Source organism: Chaetomium globosum, genomic scaffold, assembly GCF_000143365.1.
Source record: "Chaetomium globosum CBS 148.51 scaffold_6 genomic scaffold, whole genome shotgun sequence".
Taxonomy (NCBI): Eukaryota; Fungi; Ascomycota; class Sordariomycetes; order Sordariales; family Chaetomiaceae; genus Chaetomium; species Chaetomium globosum.
In genome coordinates this window covers 3,610,631-3,623,545 of record NT_165981.1, presented here as the reverse complement: position 1 = coordinate 3,623,545, position 12,915 = coordinate 3,610,631, and the positions used below count along the sequence as shown (strand labels likewise).

The 12,915-nt window shown below is 54.2% G+C and overlaps 5 protein-coding genes and 1 non-coding gene across 6 annotated transcripts; 2 read left to right on the top strand and 4 right to left on the bottom strand.

Moving 5' to 3' along the window:
* Positions 1 to 468: 468 nt before the first annotated feature.
* On the top strand, positions 469 to 1,611 carry CHGG_09494 (uncharacterized protein; the record flags this gene model as incomplete). Its single annotated transcript, XM_001227420.1, has 1 exon — positions 469 to 1,611. The coding sequence occupies one exon, from the start codon at positions 469 to 471 to the stop codon at positions 1,609 to 1,611; it is 1,143 nt and encodes a 380-aa protein (XP_001227421.1).
* Positions 1,612 to 2,007: 396 nt separating this feature from the next.
* On the bottom strand, positions 2,008 to 4,437 carry CHGG_09493 (uncharacterized protein; the record flags this gene model as incomplete). Its single annotated transcript, XM_001227419.1, has 3 exons — positions 2,008 to 3,325; positions 3,833 to 4,002; positions 4,366 to 4,437. The coding sequence occupies 3 exons, from the start codon at positions 4,435 to 4,437 to the stop codon at positions 2,008 to 2,010; spliced, it is 1,560 nt and encodes a 519-aa protein (XP_001227420.1).
* A 1,000-nt stretch (positions 4,438 to 5,437) lies between these two features.
* On the top strand, positions 5,438 to 5,935 carry CHGG_09492 (uncharacterized protein; the record flags this gene model as incomplete). The annotated part of the gene is made up of 1 exon (XM_001227418.1): positions 5,438 to 5,935. The coding sequence occupies one exon, from the start codon at positions 5,438 to 5,440 to the stop codon at positions 5,933 to 5,935; it is 498 nt and encodes a 165-aa protein (XP_001227419.1).
* Positions 5,936 to 6,800: 865 nt separating this feature from the next.
* Positions 6,801 to 9,083, bottom strand: CHGG_09491 (uncharacterized protein; the record flags this gene model as incomplete). The annotated part of the gene is made up of 3 exons (XM_001227417.1): positions 6,801 to 7,405; positions 8,168 to 8,252; positions 8,442 to 9,083. 3 exons carry the CDS (start codon positions 9,081 to 9,083, stop codon positions 6,801 to 6,803), a joined length of 1,332 nt encoding a protein of 443 aa, XP_001227418.1.
* Positions 9,084 to 10,959: 1,876 nt separating this feature from the next.
* Positions 10,960 to 11,040, bottom strand: CHGG_11404. The gene has a single exon. It is a non-coding gene; the product is annotated as a tRNA-Asp (tRNA).
* Positions 11,012 to 11,256, bottom strand: CHGG_09490 (uncharacterized protein; the record flags this gene model as incomplete). The annotated part of the gene is made up of 2 exons (XM_001227416.1): positions 11,012 to 11,057; positions 11,123 to 11,256. The coding sequence occupies 2 exons, from the start codon at positions 11,254 to 11,256 to the stop codon at positions 11,012 to 11,014; spliced, it is 180 nt and encodes a 59-aa protein (XP_001227417.1).
* Positions 11,257 to 12,915: the final 1,659 nt, after the last annotated feature.

Sequence of the window (12,915 nt, the reverse complement as noted above, 5' to 3'; positions counted from 1 at the left end):
GGTGTTACCCGTGGGAACAGGGGCAGCCAGGGGAAATGGAATTGTGCCGGGTGCGTGGCGAGGTGGCTTCTTCCATTTGCCGGGACGGAAAGGGTTGAAACGAATTACACTACCTACTGAACTAGAAACCAAACCATGTTTTGTGGCCGATGTGTCATGGCTCTGTGGTTCTGGCCTGTGAATGGTGACGTCAATGGCCGGAGCAAGATTCCGGGCTTGCTCTTTCTGCATAACCGCGATAATAACATAATCGGCGGGGTGACAAAAACATGACTTCTTTGACACAATTCCCCACCTCTTTTGTATGACATCAATTTGCTTGGCAAGCAACATTGGTTCGCAAGCTGAGCCCGTTTCAGATGCAGTTCATCAGACGGCCAAACACTCGTTCTTCGAATCTTCGCTCATTTTCTTACATCAAGTCGTGATATGAGAGAGTGTTTCCGTTGCCACACTAAAAGACCCGCCATGGCCAATGTGATACCCACTGTCGACGGCATTCCTGTCGTTAAGCTTTCTTCCGCGCAGCAGCAGCAGGATCAACAACCCCCATTGGCCAATGCCGATGTTCAGGTACTTGAAACGGCCCGTGATGCCATCGGCACGGCCCCTTCCCGGTGGTGGCTCCGGACCTCGGCCGCTTGGTGGAGGTCATTGCAGTATGTGGGCATGACAATGCACTTTTTGGCTCCCCAACGACCACCCAGTCCCGCGTTCACAAAGACCATGCATTCGACCATTTCCAAGACAAAGGGCGAGTTCACCTTACAGTTTTACACACCCAAGGGGTACGATACGGCCGCCAAAACCGGCACCAAATTCCCTGCCGTCGTCAACTTCCACGGCGGCGGCTTCACCATCGGCAACGGCACCGACGATGCGCGCTTCGCCCGTTTCGTCATCGAGGACTGCAACGCTGTCTTTGTCAGCGTGGATTACCGGCTGAGCCCGGAGTACCCCTTCCCCGTAGCAGTAGATGATGCCGCGGATGCCCTCCTCTACCTCATCCGTTCCGGCCCTGACCACCACATCGACCCCCTCAAGCTCGCCACCTCAGGCTTCTCCGCCGGCGCCAACCTGGCCATCACATCCACGCTCCGCCTCACCGACCACCTCACCACCCTCCGCCAACAACCCAACCCCACCACCACCATCCCCCCGCACCGCATCCGCGCCATCGCCACCTGGTACCCCATCACGGACTACACCCAACCGCGCGCGGCCAAGCGCGCCGCCTCCATCCGGCCCGACCAAACCCTCCCGGAAACACTCACCACCCTCTTCGACGCATCCTACCTGCAGCCCCCCACCCTGCCCCTCGCCAACCCCTACCTCTCCCCCACGCGCGCCACAGACGCCCAGCTGGCCGCCGCCATCCCGGACACGGTCATCTTCTACACGTGCGAGTACGACATGCTGATGCGCGAGGGCGAGGCGTTGGCGGCAAGGCTGGGGAGGCCGCCGCTGGGGAGGGAGGTGAAGTATAAGATGGTCAGGGGCGTGCCGCATGCGTGGGATAAGGCGCCGGATCCGACGAAGGCTGCACCGTGGTCGGAGGAGTTGTATAGGGAGTGTTGTGGGTATTTGAGGGAGGTTTTTGAGAGGGCGTGACGTGGGGTTTTGGAGGTCGGTTTGGGTGAGGTTGGGTGTTGATAGGTGGGGGTGAGAGGAGAATTGTAACGAGACATTACCGGCACCTAGGTATAGATATTGATAGAGGATGGTTCGGTCATGTGGTATTGGGCAGGAGTCTGATAAGAAAATAAACTGGCCGTCACCGCGTCATACAACATTAATAACAACAAGTCCCACCTTGTTCAGGCATTCGGCCTGGGTTTGTGGGTGTGCGAGAAACAACCGGCTGCAGTAAAGTCGTGTCCGTTTTGACGTGCGCCATCGAATGGCTCAAGTAGGGGTGATGTTTGGTTGCTGAGCTGGCCACTGTTTCCACTGCATTCCGGGCCTGCTGGCCGTCGGTGGGCGCTTCGCTTCATACTGCCCATCTGTTTATGCCTCTGCCTTCTCCTCCGACGGGACTTTGGGTTTCTCCTCCGACGGGACTTTGGGTTTCTCCTCCAGCTGGGCCTTGCGCTCCTCCTCCTGCTTCAACTCTGAGGCTCGCCTTTGCTGCTCGCGCCTCGCGGCCAGCCTCTTCTTCTTCTCTTCGCGATGGAGGGCTAGCTTTATATCCATCTCGGCGGGGGTCAATGTCAGCGTGACCTCACCAGGTTGGGAGGAATTACCATCCATGAGCCCGCCAAGTCGTTCCGGGCCCACAGTAATGTTCGCTCTGCTCTGCAGACAGAGCCTCTCAAAGTGCGCCTGCTCTTGTAACGTAAACGTAGTGGCGCCTAAGTCGAAATGCATACTGTGGAGGTTCGGAAACATCTTCCACCTCTGCGCCGAGCCAATTGCCAATAATGTGCGGGGAAGGATGGATGTTTCAAGCACTTTCCAACGATCGTAGAAGGTTAACTTCCGAAGGTTTTCAAAGTCAGGGCTCCATATAGCATTGCTCATCACCCCAGACAGCTGCAGGGCGACCCGCTCGGGAAGGCCCGCGCAGTCAATGATGATATGCTGTAAGAGGTTTGAGTTTCTTCGGCCAATGCTGGTGAACGAAAAAGAGCTGGATCCTGGTAAGAAGAACCGGTTTTGGGTGTAGACGAAATGCGCCACTTCCTCCGCCAGCTGCTTGTTGACACACATCATGGCGAAGGCAACGTTGGTGTGGGAGCGTGGCTCGATAATCGGATCATAATAATACCGATATGCCGTCTTGTCGGGAAACACAGGTTGGTCGAAGTTGAAGAGATGGGCGTATATCACCAGACGGAGTTCTGGGGGCAGGAATAGGAACGGAAAACCCCCATGTTTCCTATCGCCCCTTTCTGTCGAAACAAGGCTCCCCTCGGCGGTGGGGATCCGAGGGCAAGGTTGTGTCTTGATCCAAATCACTTCGTTGTCGTCATCAGCCGTGTGTGAAGACGGGGTGGAGTGGTCATCATCACTCAAGCCCCCTAGCTCTACCGCCTCCACCCTCTTAGTGCTGATGATATCAAGGACGTTGTTGATAGGTGCCGTTGCTTCGGGTGGCATGGCTTTCACGGGCTTCTCTCCACGTTGGGGCTTGGCCCTCTGCTTCGTTTTGCTAGCATCGTTTGCTGTAGCCGTGACAAATTCGGCCTTGGTTTTCGGTAGAGGTTCCGTCGCGGCCCGATGTCTTATCAGGTAGGTAAGCTTAAGACGCTTGGCCCCCCGTCCCCATTGAGGTTCGGACTCGGCCCTACGGTTCTTTTTCTTGGTGTTATCCATGGCGCGCTGGCTGTCGACAGTGGTCGTAAGTGATGCAAGAAGTCGAAGAACAGATATAAGATCAACAGGGATGTTAAAGATATCTATTGAGACCGGAAGGGAGTATGTTCCCAAGATGGCAAATGTAAAATATTGAAGGGGTTTTGACCTGGTCGGTCATGGGAATCTGGATGGCCCGTGGAAGGCAAGCCATCATAGAACAGCTAGGAATGAGAATGATTGGCGGGTAAAAAACAGAACAGGGGAGACTAAAATCCTGTTCATAGAACATATATTCACCACGGTGCGCTGGGTATGTACCTAGGTAAGGTAACTAGGTGCCACTTGCGGTTTCACTGAGGGTTTCCATAACAACAATTTTCGGACGAAATCTCATATCGAATAATATCGCATCATGTTCTTCACCACTATCTACGAGCTTTCCGTAACCACAAACCACACAGTTAGTGCTGTTATGGGTTGACGTTGTTCTTGAGGTCGCCCCTCTGAGTTGGATCAAACAACTTGATCCACGTACCACCATGCCATCACCTCAGTGACACGATCCTCCCCAATCTTTGGCCAAGTTCTATCATGGTCCCCCACGAGCTGTCCCGGTTCCAGAAGGTATTTGACCGAGTCAAGGGGGCTTCGGAGCTGTATGGTCTTGCCATGAAAAAGGTTACCCCTAAGCTCGCCAGTGTTTACCTCAGAAGTGAAGGCACTTCATAGCTCAGACCTATTCTATTTTTGGTAACGGAGCCACGTCTGGCCAGCATACATGTTCCAGGGTTTGTGTGTAGAGCGTCATGTCATGTCTTGGTCCGCCGTGGCCTACGGTTGATCCCGCGGTTATGTGAGCAGGGAAGGGTATTATTTGCTACCAATTGCGCGTCCGGGCACTGCTCGTACTCTTCAAGCCCTAATACTGAGATTTATTCCTCGTCGGGGTAAGCCCTCTCCCAAGTGTCCAGATCGAGTGTAGTGAGGTCGTAGGGAATGAATTACGTGCTTGACGTCGTTGCGGTCCTCGTCCTAGTCAAAGGCAGATCTGTAATTTCCATCACTTACCCACCCCAGTTTCGGCCCGAGGAGACTGAGACCCGATCCATGAGGTCCCAACTGCAGCAGGCCTGAAGTCATCAATGGCGATGGTCCTGCGATCCGCCGGGAACCGTTTCTTGGGTTTAAGTAGCAATTAGATCTAGGAACATAGCCTGAAGAGGTTAAGGGAGGGGAGCCCAAACCGGTTACAAGTCAAAGATAAAGAGGTGGGGTTGGTGAAGGGAACAAGCTGTGTGTTATACGTTATCCGTGGCCCCCATAGTTCTAGTCGATCGGCGCAGGTGTTGTGCTCCTGCCATCTGGCACTTGCTGGGCCAAGAACAGCGGCGTCATCATTGAGAGAGGAGGTTATGCTTGGGCCTCAGTCCTGCATTAAAGTTAAAGTGAAAGAAACTGGAGAGATTAAAGGTAGAGATAAGGTGAGGGACACCGTGACCCCGGCATGCGTCGGGTCGTGGACCAACTCTATACTGGTACTGGTTCCATGTATATCCAGGTGGCAGGGGAAGGCTCTCAAAGGTCGTATGAGACACTACAACACGGGTAAGAGCTATGGGAGCCTATCTGTGGCCGTCAAAGCTGAGCTGGTGGTCAGCAGCTGGGATAACGGCAACCGCTACAGCCGTTGGTGAGCGCTAGACTGTTGAGCTGTTTATTGTGCAATCGGCCTTGGGCGGGCCACCTCATTCAGATTCATGTCCTGGGTGTTAAGCCTAGAATAACCTGGCGGCCTAACCCTGGGGAGCTCCTCCTTGAGAAACAGAGTGGTATTTCCAGTCGAGCTTTGATACGGGGCGGACCGGACGGGTGCGTGCAGGTCGTTTTCTTGTGTTACACCGCGTTTTAGCCGCGAGATGCTTACTGGAGAGGCAGCTTGAATTCTCGGAACCGTACCTCTTGTTGGAAGAGATGCCTTGTCCGGAATACGGCGTAAGTTCCGTCGGGTCATCATCGCTGCGGGTGGTGACATTCCAAGAAATGTGGCACGGAGCCAACACCATATATGGATGGGCATTACCCACGGCCCTCGAGCACCAGTGGCCATCACACAACATCCCACAATCACGGCCTCTTCAGAATGCATCTTTCCAACATCATCTCATTCATCTTAGGTGGCTTGCTAGCAGCACCTCTCGCACTGGCAAACCCAGACCTCAAGCCCTGGCTAATCTCCCACCTCAGCACCTTTAGCCCCCCTGACCGCGAGGGCAGCTCCCCTTGGAGCGTCATCAACATCACCATCGTCGACCCCAATGGCATGATTTCCAACCCCACAATCTGCGCCACTAAATGGACCTTCGAGGAACCGCCGTACGACAAAGTCAACGCGTGCTCTGATATCCCCGGCGGGCAGTGGAGTTTTGCCATGCTGGAATCGGATTCTGCGAATCCCTCCCCTACGACCGATTTTAAGGTGCGCTTTGAGTTGAAGAAGGGGGGTGAGGTGTTTGAGGGGACGGAGGGGTTCAAGGTTGGGGACAATATGAGTGGACTGTGCTCGGCGGGCGGGGTGTGTTCGTTTGGGTTGAAGGAGGAGAACACGCCGTTTCCTGTGGTTCAGGCCAAGATTGAGTAAGGCTTGTTGAGTTGGGTCTTGGGGCCTGAGGGGTGGGAGATGCTGCGAAACCTGAAGTCAAGGGCGTCTCTCAAGGCAAGTACTTTGGAATCTAGACCAGACACATCACACCAGGCACGGGCATACCAACGTTCAGTTCTTGTTGGCCAACTACCCTGGTTTTGAGACTGTGTGCTGTAGTCACTTCAGATTCCAAGGCCGTATGATGACCTGGGTAACAAATCAAGGTTCCATGAAAAGCCGGCTTTGATATGTGACCCGCTAGTTGTGCCCCGGGAGAGAACCGAAGGGTTTCGGAAAGTGATGTGACTGAGCCGAGTTGTGAGTTTGCTGTGACTTGATACCTTGGGTTTCTGGAAACCGGGTATGATATGATATTAGTTCATGCGGCCCAATCTCATTTGCCCTGCAAGATATAGTCCCCGCAGTATCATGCAGCTCCTATGTGGAATTCCGCATGCATTCCATCCTCGATCAAGCAAGGCACGCGCCCTTGCCTGGTCGACGCTCCTCAAACCCAACACAGGCTGCAGGAAGTTCCTCGCTTCTGCCAAAGAATGGGGCCAGCACAATCATGATCAAGAAATACACGTCATGCATATGCAGGTAAAAGTCTTTCGCCTCACGATTTCCTACGGCAGGTGGGCATGTGCCGGGTTTGGGACTAGTGCTTTTCGTTTGCCGCATCGTGGCTGGGCATGCCGCCTGGCTAACCATGTGAACACGGGGATAACGCCGGCTTGTCAGAGTCAGAGACAGGGGAAGCGGGCGCCAGGGTAAGCGAAAGACAGGGCAGTGTTGGGAACCAAAACCCCAAGCAATTTGTAGTACTGAACTATTGCGTCGTACTTACTACCAGTGAACCTTATCCAACTAAACCTAGTACGAAAGCAAGTTGTCCTTCTAGCCCTTTCCTGGAGTGTGTCGCGTAACTGTCAGGCATCAAACCCTCCTCTCCCCGACCACTGTCATGCACCTCTGCGGCGTGGAGACCAACAGCACGAAGGTTCGCCAAGGTCCAACCCACATAGGTTGCGCCACGCGCGGACATCACAGGGATTGGACCATCACTCAACCAGGGGGGAGGGGGGGTATCTCTGGGTGTACCTTGGTTCGTGGCCTCGGCCAACGAATTGTAGCTTGAGGGCCCTGGTTCCCCCGTGGATTTCCTCAGGTCCGAGATGAGGACGACCTGGAAGTGCCGTACCAGACGCACTGACGCAGGACGATTCTGCAGGTCTCCTGTGGGCAATCTGCGGGTGGCATGGGGGTGGGCTTGCAGCAGAACATCTGGACTGGACCAGGAAACTGAGACGGCGGCTTGCGCGGTTTGTGTTGCAACCTCCACCGGCCCGAGCCAGTCGTTCGGCTCGCTAGCCCGACCGGTGAGAAGAATTGCATGCCGAAGTGACGAAGCCATCGAGTGCCTCCCTGCCAACGCATGGGCACTGACCACGGCAGCATCGGGAGCTGTTTGTTTCCTGCGCAATAATGAACGCTGTGGCCTTGTTCGGCATATGTTTGATACCTATCAGAGAGGGGCGGAGTGCCGTCCGTGCCCTTTGTTTGACGTCAGTCGGGTCGCAACAGCTATCGTGACCGAACCTTTCCAAGCCGAGGTTCAGTGTGTGTGGTGGCACTGGGATCCCGTTTTCGACTGTTGCACGTCCGCCCTTCGTTGGAGCCAACCAGGGAGATGATTTGTATGAGGGAATAATTTAGCGGAGCGTCAGTCGTGAGGAGTATATATATCTTGACAAGCAAGGTCTCGATTGACATGGCATTCTCAATCATTCTCTTCCATTTTAACGACAGTGCATCTTTCTCTACGTCTACAAGTTCCCCATATCTCGGTCGGTATCAGGCACACGACGTCAATTACCATGTCTTATTCATCCCGCCTCTCCCATTCCGACGGCCCTTGCTTCAGGGCTGACTACGTCCCGCTTTTCCCTTATACAGGGGAAGGAATCCAAAGCCACGGTGTTAGTTCCAGCGAAGAGTAGTAATCGGCATTTACTAAAATTGCTCCAGGTTCCGGGCGTGCTTTGTCGAACTTGTGCCGCAAATGGGGAGGAGATTTGGGTTGTTCCGGGTCTCATTTGTGCGAAATGCAGGACGCCGGCCTCAGACGAGGATCTTGTCGCATATTCCTGCCTCGGGGATCAACAATGACGGCAACCCATCATAACATTCAGGTATTGCGTAATACCTGAGGTATCATCGTCTTACTGTGGTCGATATCCATTGGCCGCGGGCAGCCAAATACAAACACGGCTGGCGGCACACCACCCGGCAATATCTGAGCCCTGATCACCTGTTGTTAACGAAGTGCAAGTCTTGCCTGTAGCGACCCGCAATCACTTTTAGACTCTTCGAAGCTTGGCTCAGACAAGTGAAGTGTTATTTTAAATGAAGGTAATGTCTAATTACGCCGCCTAATAACAGTGCTTTTGGTATTCCAGGAACTCCAAGTTCCGCCGGCCGAGTTTTCTCCCAGTTATACAACCCCTTTCCGTGCTGGCGCGACGGTGTCAATAAGATACTTCTCGCCTAGAACAACACCTTCGTCCTCCGAAAAGCCCTCTCTCATTTCATGCCACATTATAAAAGCGGCCAGTTTCTCCCTCCATAACCCTTCGTCTTGGGAGTGAGACCCAGACTTGGACGGCGCTCCCCCTTGCAACAACAGCCTCAGGGTTTCGGTGTGTCCGTGGCTGCCCTGTTCATTCTCGAACGACGCTACCACTGCGCTCAGCGGTGTAACCCCGTCGTCAGAAGCGGCGTTCACATCCGCCCCTGCCCCGATGAGCAACCGCACAACATCCGCCTGGCCAGCCTCAGCTGCCCAGTAAAGCGGTGTCCGGCCATACCCGTCCCTCGCCCCAACGTTAGCACCACACTCCAACAATACCTGCGCACAAGCGTAGTTGTTATAAGCAAGATGCAGCGCCGAAACCGGATGCCTCGGCCCTTTCTCTCTCCTCAGACTCTCGCCCGACACACTCCTCCTCGTCTTCCCCCTCAACCCCTTCAACCCCCCCTCCATTCCGCGCGTCGACCCCTTCCCCTCCCTCTCCCCCGTCTCAGCCACCTCAAACACCGCATCCACATCCGCCCCCCCTTCCCGCACCAACACCCTCACCATCTCCGCCCTCCCCGCCGCAACTGCAAACATGCAACGCCGTCCTCCCCCCTCCCACCCCCACCCCCACCACCAATCCCCCTCCCCACCGGCAACCGCCCATCCACCACCGCACCCCTCCCCACAAATACCGCACCACCCCCCACATCCACCTTGGCTTTTTCATCCTCCGCCGTTTTTGCAGCTCACTCCATGTTCTACATTCTTTTTCTTACTCCTTTCACGTGATCCTCCCTCATGGCGTGCACGTCGGCCTCGCACGCCTCTACCAGGAAGCGGACCATTTCGAGGCGGGCGCGCGTGCGGGTGGGGCTGAGGGGCGAGCGGATGGCGGCCATGAGAGGTGTCAGGTTGAGGTGGTTGGGGCAGTTGATGTTGACGTTGGCGTTGGCGTTGAGGTGGGGGGATGGTGAGGGGGGGTTGGCTTTGGTGGTGGTGGTGGTGGTGGTGGTGTGGGGGATTTGTTAGCGCGCGACTTTGTCGATGTCGAGGTCGGCGGCGCCGATGCAGAGGTCGGCTTGGAGGGGGATGGAGGGGGTGGGAGGGTGGTTGTGGGGTGCGAAAGAGGCGGGTGGAGGGTGGGTGGAGAGGAAATGGTAGGGGGTTTAATCGTTTAGGGGTTGCGTTTTGGGGAGCGGGGGTGGTGAGTGGGATGACGGGCGGGAGTGGGTTGTTGTTGTTGTTGGTGGTGGTGGTGGTGGTGGCGATGGTGGTGTTGTGGTTGCGAGGATGGTTCTGGTGAGGGAGGCGATTCGTGTTGCGAGCATGTCGTCTTGTATTTCGTTTTCGGTTTGTGTTTCGGCGCAGCGGCAGGCGGCGCCATGGATGTGGATGCTCGGGAGGGTGTCATTGGGTCTGAAGACCTCGCGACACTCGGTTGTTCGAAGCCGTTTGGGCCGAGCTTGGGCTTGACGAGTCCATGATATTGGTCGCCGGGGCTCTTCTCGTATTTTCCATGATGCGAGACTGGGGGAGTCGTCTTTCAAGTTCCAGTATTGTTGGTTGACAGTGAGGGTCGCGACTTGAGCCATTTTCTCGGTTGAGAAAATTCGAGTCTTCCGTTGCCCTGATTTCAGGTTCGTTTCCACAAACCCTTGTCCTTCTCACCCTCTCACCCCGAAGGGGAGGGAGCCTTAAGATTTAAAGTCATCGGAAGTCATCGGATGTACGGCAGGGAAGCCCTATATTGCAAGGCTGATTGCCGCATTTCTGTGTTTTCCACCAGCCACGCACCCCTCGCTTGGCGGACGTCTGCCATAGGGCTACGACACGTCGCTTGAGGCATCGAGTCGCTAGCTGAAAGTGCTAATGCGTGCAAGATCCGCCCAAGGGGCCGCAGTCCTGCAGCTGTGCGAGAAACCCCGACTCAGCCCCCGGTTCCAAATTCGGAAATCGGTGCGAGATCTTGCCGCCACATGTCGCTTTCGTGTTTCGAAAATGCTTTGAGGCCTCTGGCGAAGAAGCGAAGAAGTCTATGCTGACGGACACGTCACTTGAGCCGCAACCCGCCCCAATCAAGCAATTCTTTCGAAGAAAACCCGAGTTTTCCATTTCGATCTCATAGGCCAGAATTGGAAGGAATGGAAATCCGTGCCAGGCAGCACTGCATCCGAGGAGTCATCGAACAGGCGCTTAGGTTCTCATTTTTCGCAAAATTCAGGGGAAAAAAAAAAAGTTCACATGATTCATGCAAGGGGTTCAAGTCTGAGTCAAGTCTTATTCTTACCGTCTTAGATCTGCACTTCAAGCATTGCCTATCACAGTCTGGGCGAAGGGAGAACCGCGCACGCAATCCGAGGGACCGAGACAGCGGTCAGGGAGGGTTCCAATAATTCAGAGACAAGAATCGGACTTGAGCAAAAAGAAGCAACCATGCAGTCTCTCCCGCCGGGAATTGAACCCGGGTCTCGAGCGAATGTTCATTGACAAGCTCACATACTGACCACTATACTACGGAAGACTTGCAGGTGTGGGCACCTGTTGTAGGGTTAGGGTTTTGTTGGAATGCATCACCAAGCTCATTGCTCAAGAAGGCTGCTTACCTGTCACAGGCACAGAAGTGACCGTGCCCGCTGCGCGCGGGCACGCCAAAGGAGCCTGGAGGAACTTGCCGGCTGCAGGTAGGCCCCATAGCGGAGTCAACGATGTAATTGTTAAAGGCGGAAGAAGAAGCCATCTTGACTGCAATGGAATTATAAACAGTATCAGGATATGATTGTAGTTTAGGTCAGAAAATCGGGATGGAAAGAACGTATCGAGTTCCTTGGATTGGGAAAATGGAGCACCGCGGTGTAAAAAAGGTGGCCTCTAGCACCGGTTTGACCTCATCGCCGATGTATGACGCCGCATTCTTGAGTCTCCAGTAAGCTATATCGTCATCTAGGGGCTTCAGTAATCAGATCCCGTAAAGATTAACCTCTGTGGCGTAATCTCACCGAGCTGATAGGTTCCGTGTATTTTGTGCGTCAAAGAAGCAATTTGCTTGGCTACCCTTCGTCACGGAGACGACTCATCGAGCTCGTAGGCCTTGCTTGTATCCTTCCTGCTGAGCCAGGTAATCTTGGCAATGTTGACGTTGTTCTCCGTAGTCGTGGTTCCAGGAACGGGACGTCATGGCCGAATCAGCGCAGACTGAAGCTGCTGACGAAGAAGCGGGTGCGTCGCTCTAGTAGTATAGTCAACCCATAATAAATGCTGACCCAGTAGTATAGTCAACCCATAATAAATGTTGACCCTGCAAACCTCATCTTTCGCCACTTTTTGACAGAAATCCGATTTTTTTGTTCGTGTTCGTGATTGTCAAGGAATGCGCGACGGAGGCATGCAAAAGCAGGAGCGAAGCAGCGAGTCACAGGGGCCCTGATGCCAAGTGCGGGTTAGCGGCTTTTCTCCGGCGATCCGATTGGCCGAGTGTCAAAGCATCGTGCACCACCACCGCCAAGACCAACTGCGAGATGCTTATTCAAGGAAGCGGAATGCAGATGACGCCAGACTTCGAGATGCTATCGAGAGAAGTCGAAAAGGAGAAAAAAGCCAAAATTCTACAGTGAGAAGTTCGACAGTACAGGTTAGAAATAACACCTTTTTTTTTTTTTTTTTGGTTTTTTTATGGAGAAAAAGCTGGTCCGTGCTTAGAGCAGGCCATGGCATTTTTGACCTAAGGAACCTGGAGTTCCTCCAGGCACAGGAGTGACCGTGCCCGCTGCGCGCGGGCACGCCAAAGGAAGCCTGGAGGAACGGGCCGGCGCAGGTAACCCATAGCGGCATCAGAATATGGTTGGTCGATCAGTTTTAGGACGGTTGACGAATGTTGGGAAAGCAAGCAAAAGCAGTTCTTTGGTCAACCTCAAAAGCTAGTCATACAGCCGCGCCTTCTTTCTTCCCGCTGTGGATCTCTTGCTTCTGGCCGGTTCCGGAGAGCTTGGTTCCTTCCTTTTCTTTGTCGGGGTACTGCTGCTCGAGACGAGTTGAGCGTTAATAGTTCCTTTGTGTCCGAACCATCGTTCGAGTCATCGCCATCTGGATCAACGGCTAGGTGAGCCCTGGGTCTGACAGGCGGCGATCAGCGCTGCTCAAAGATCAGATTGTAGATCAGATCTATCAATCCAGAGCAGTCCAGTCGATTCAGATCGGCCATTTCTTCAGATCAGTCGGATCAGATGAGCACCTTACAAATCTGATAATCTGATTGTTATCTATACCATACTTTTGGCCCTTGGTCAAGGCACCGAATCCCTTCATTTTGAGTGTTAATTATAGAGAGGTGGATGAATGTGTCGGGTATTACTTTTTCCGGGCCAGAACAAGCCCTGTCTAGCGCTAAATTGCGGATTCC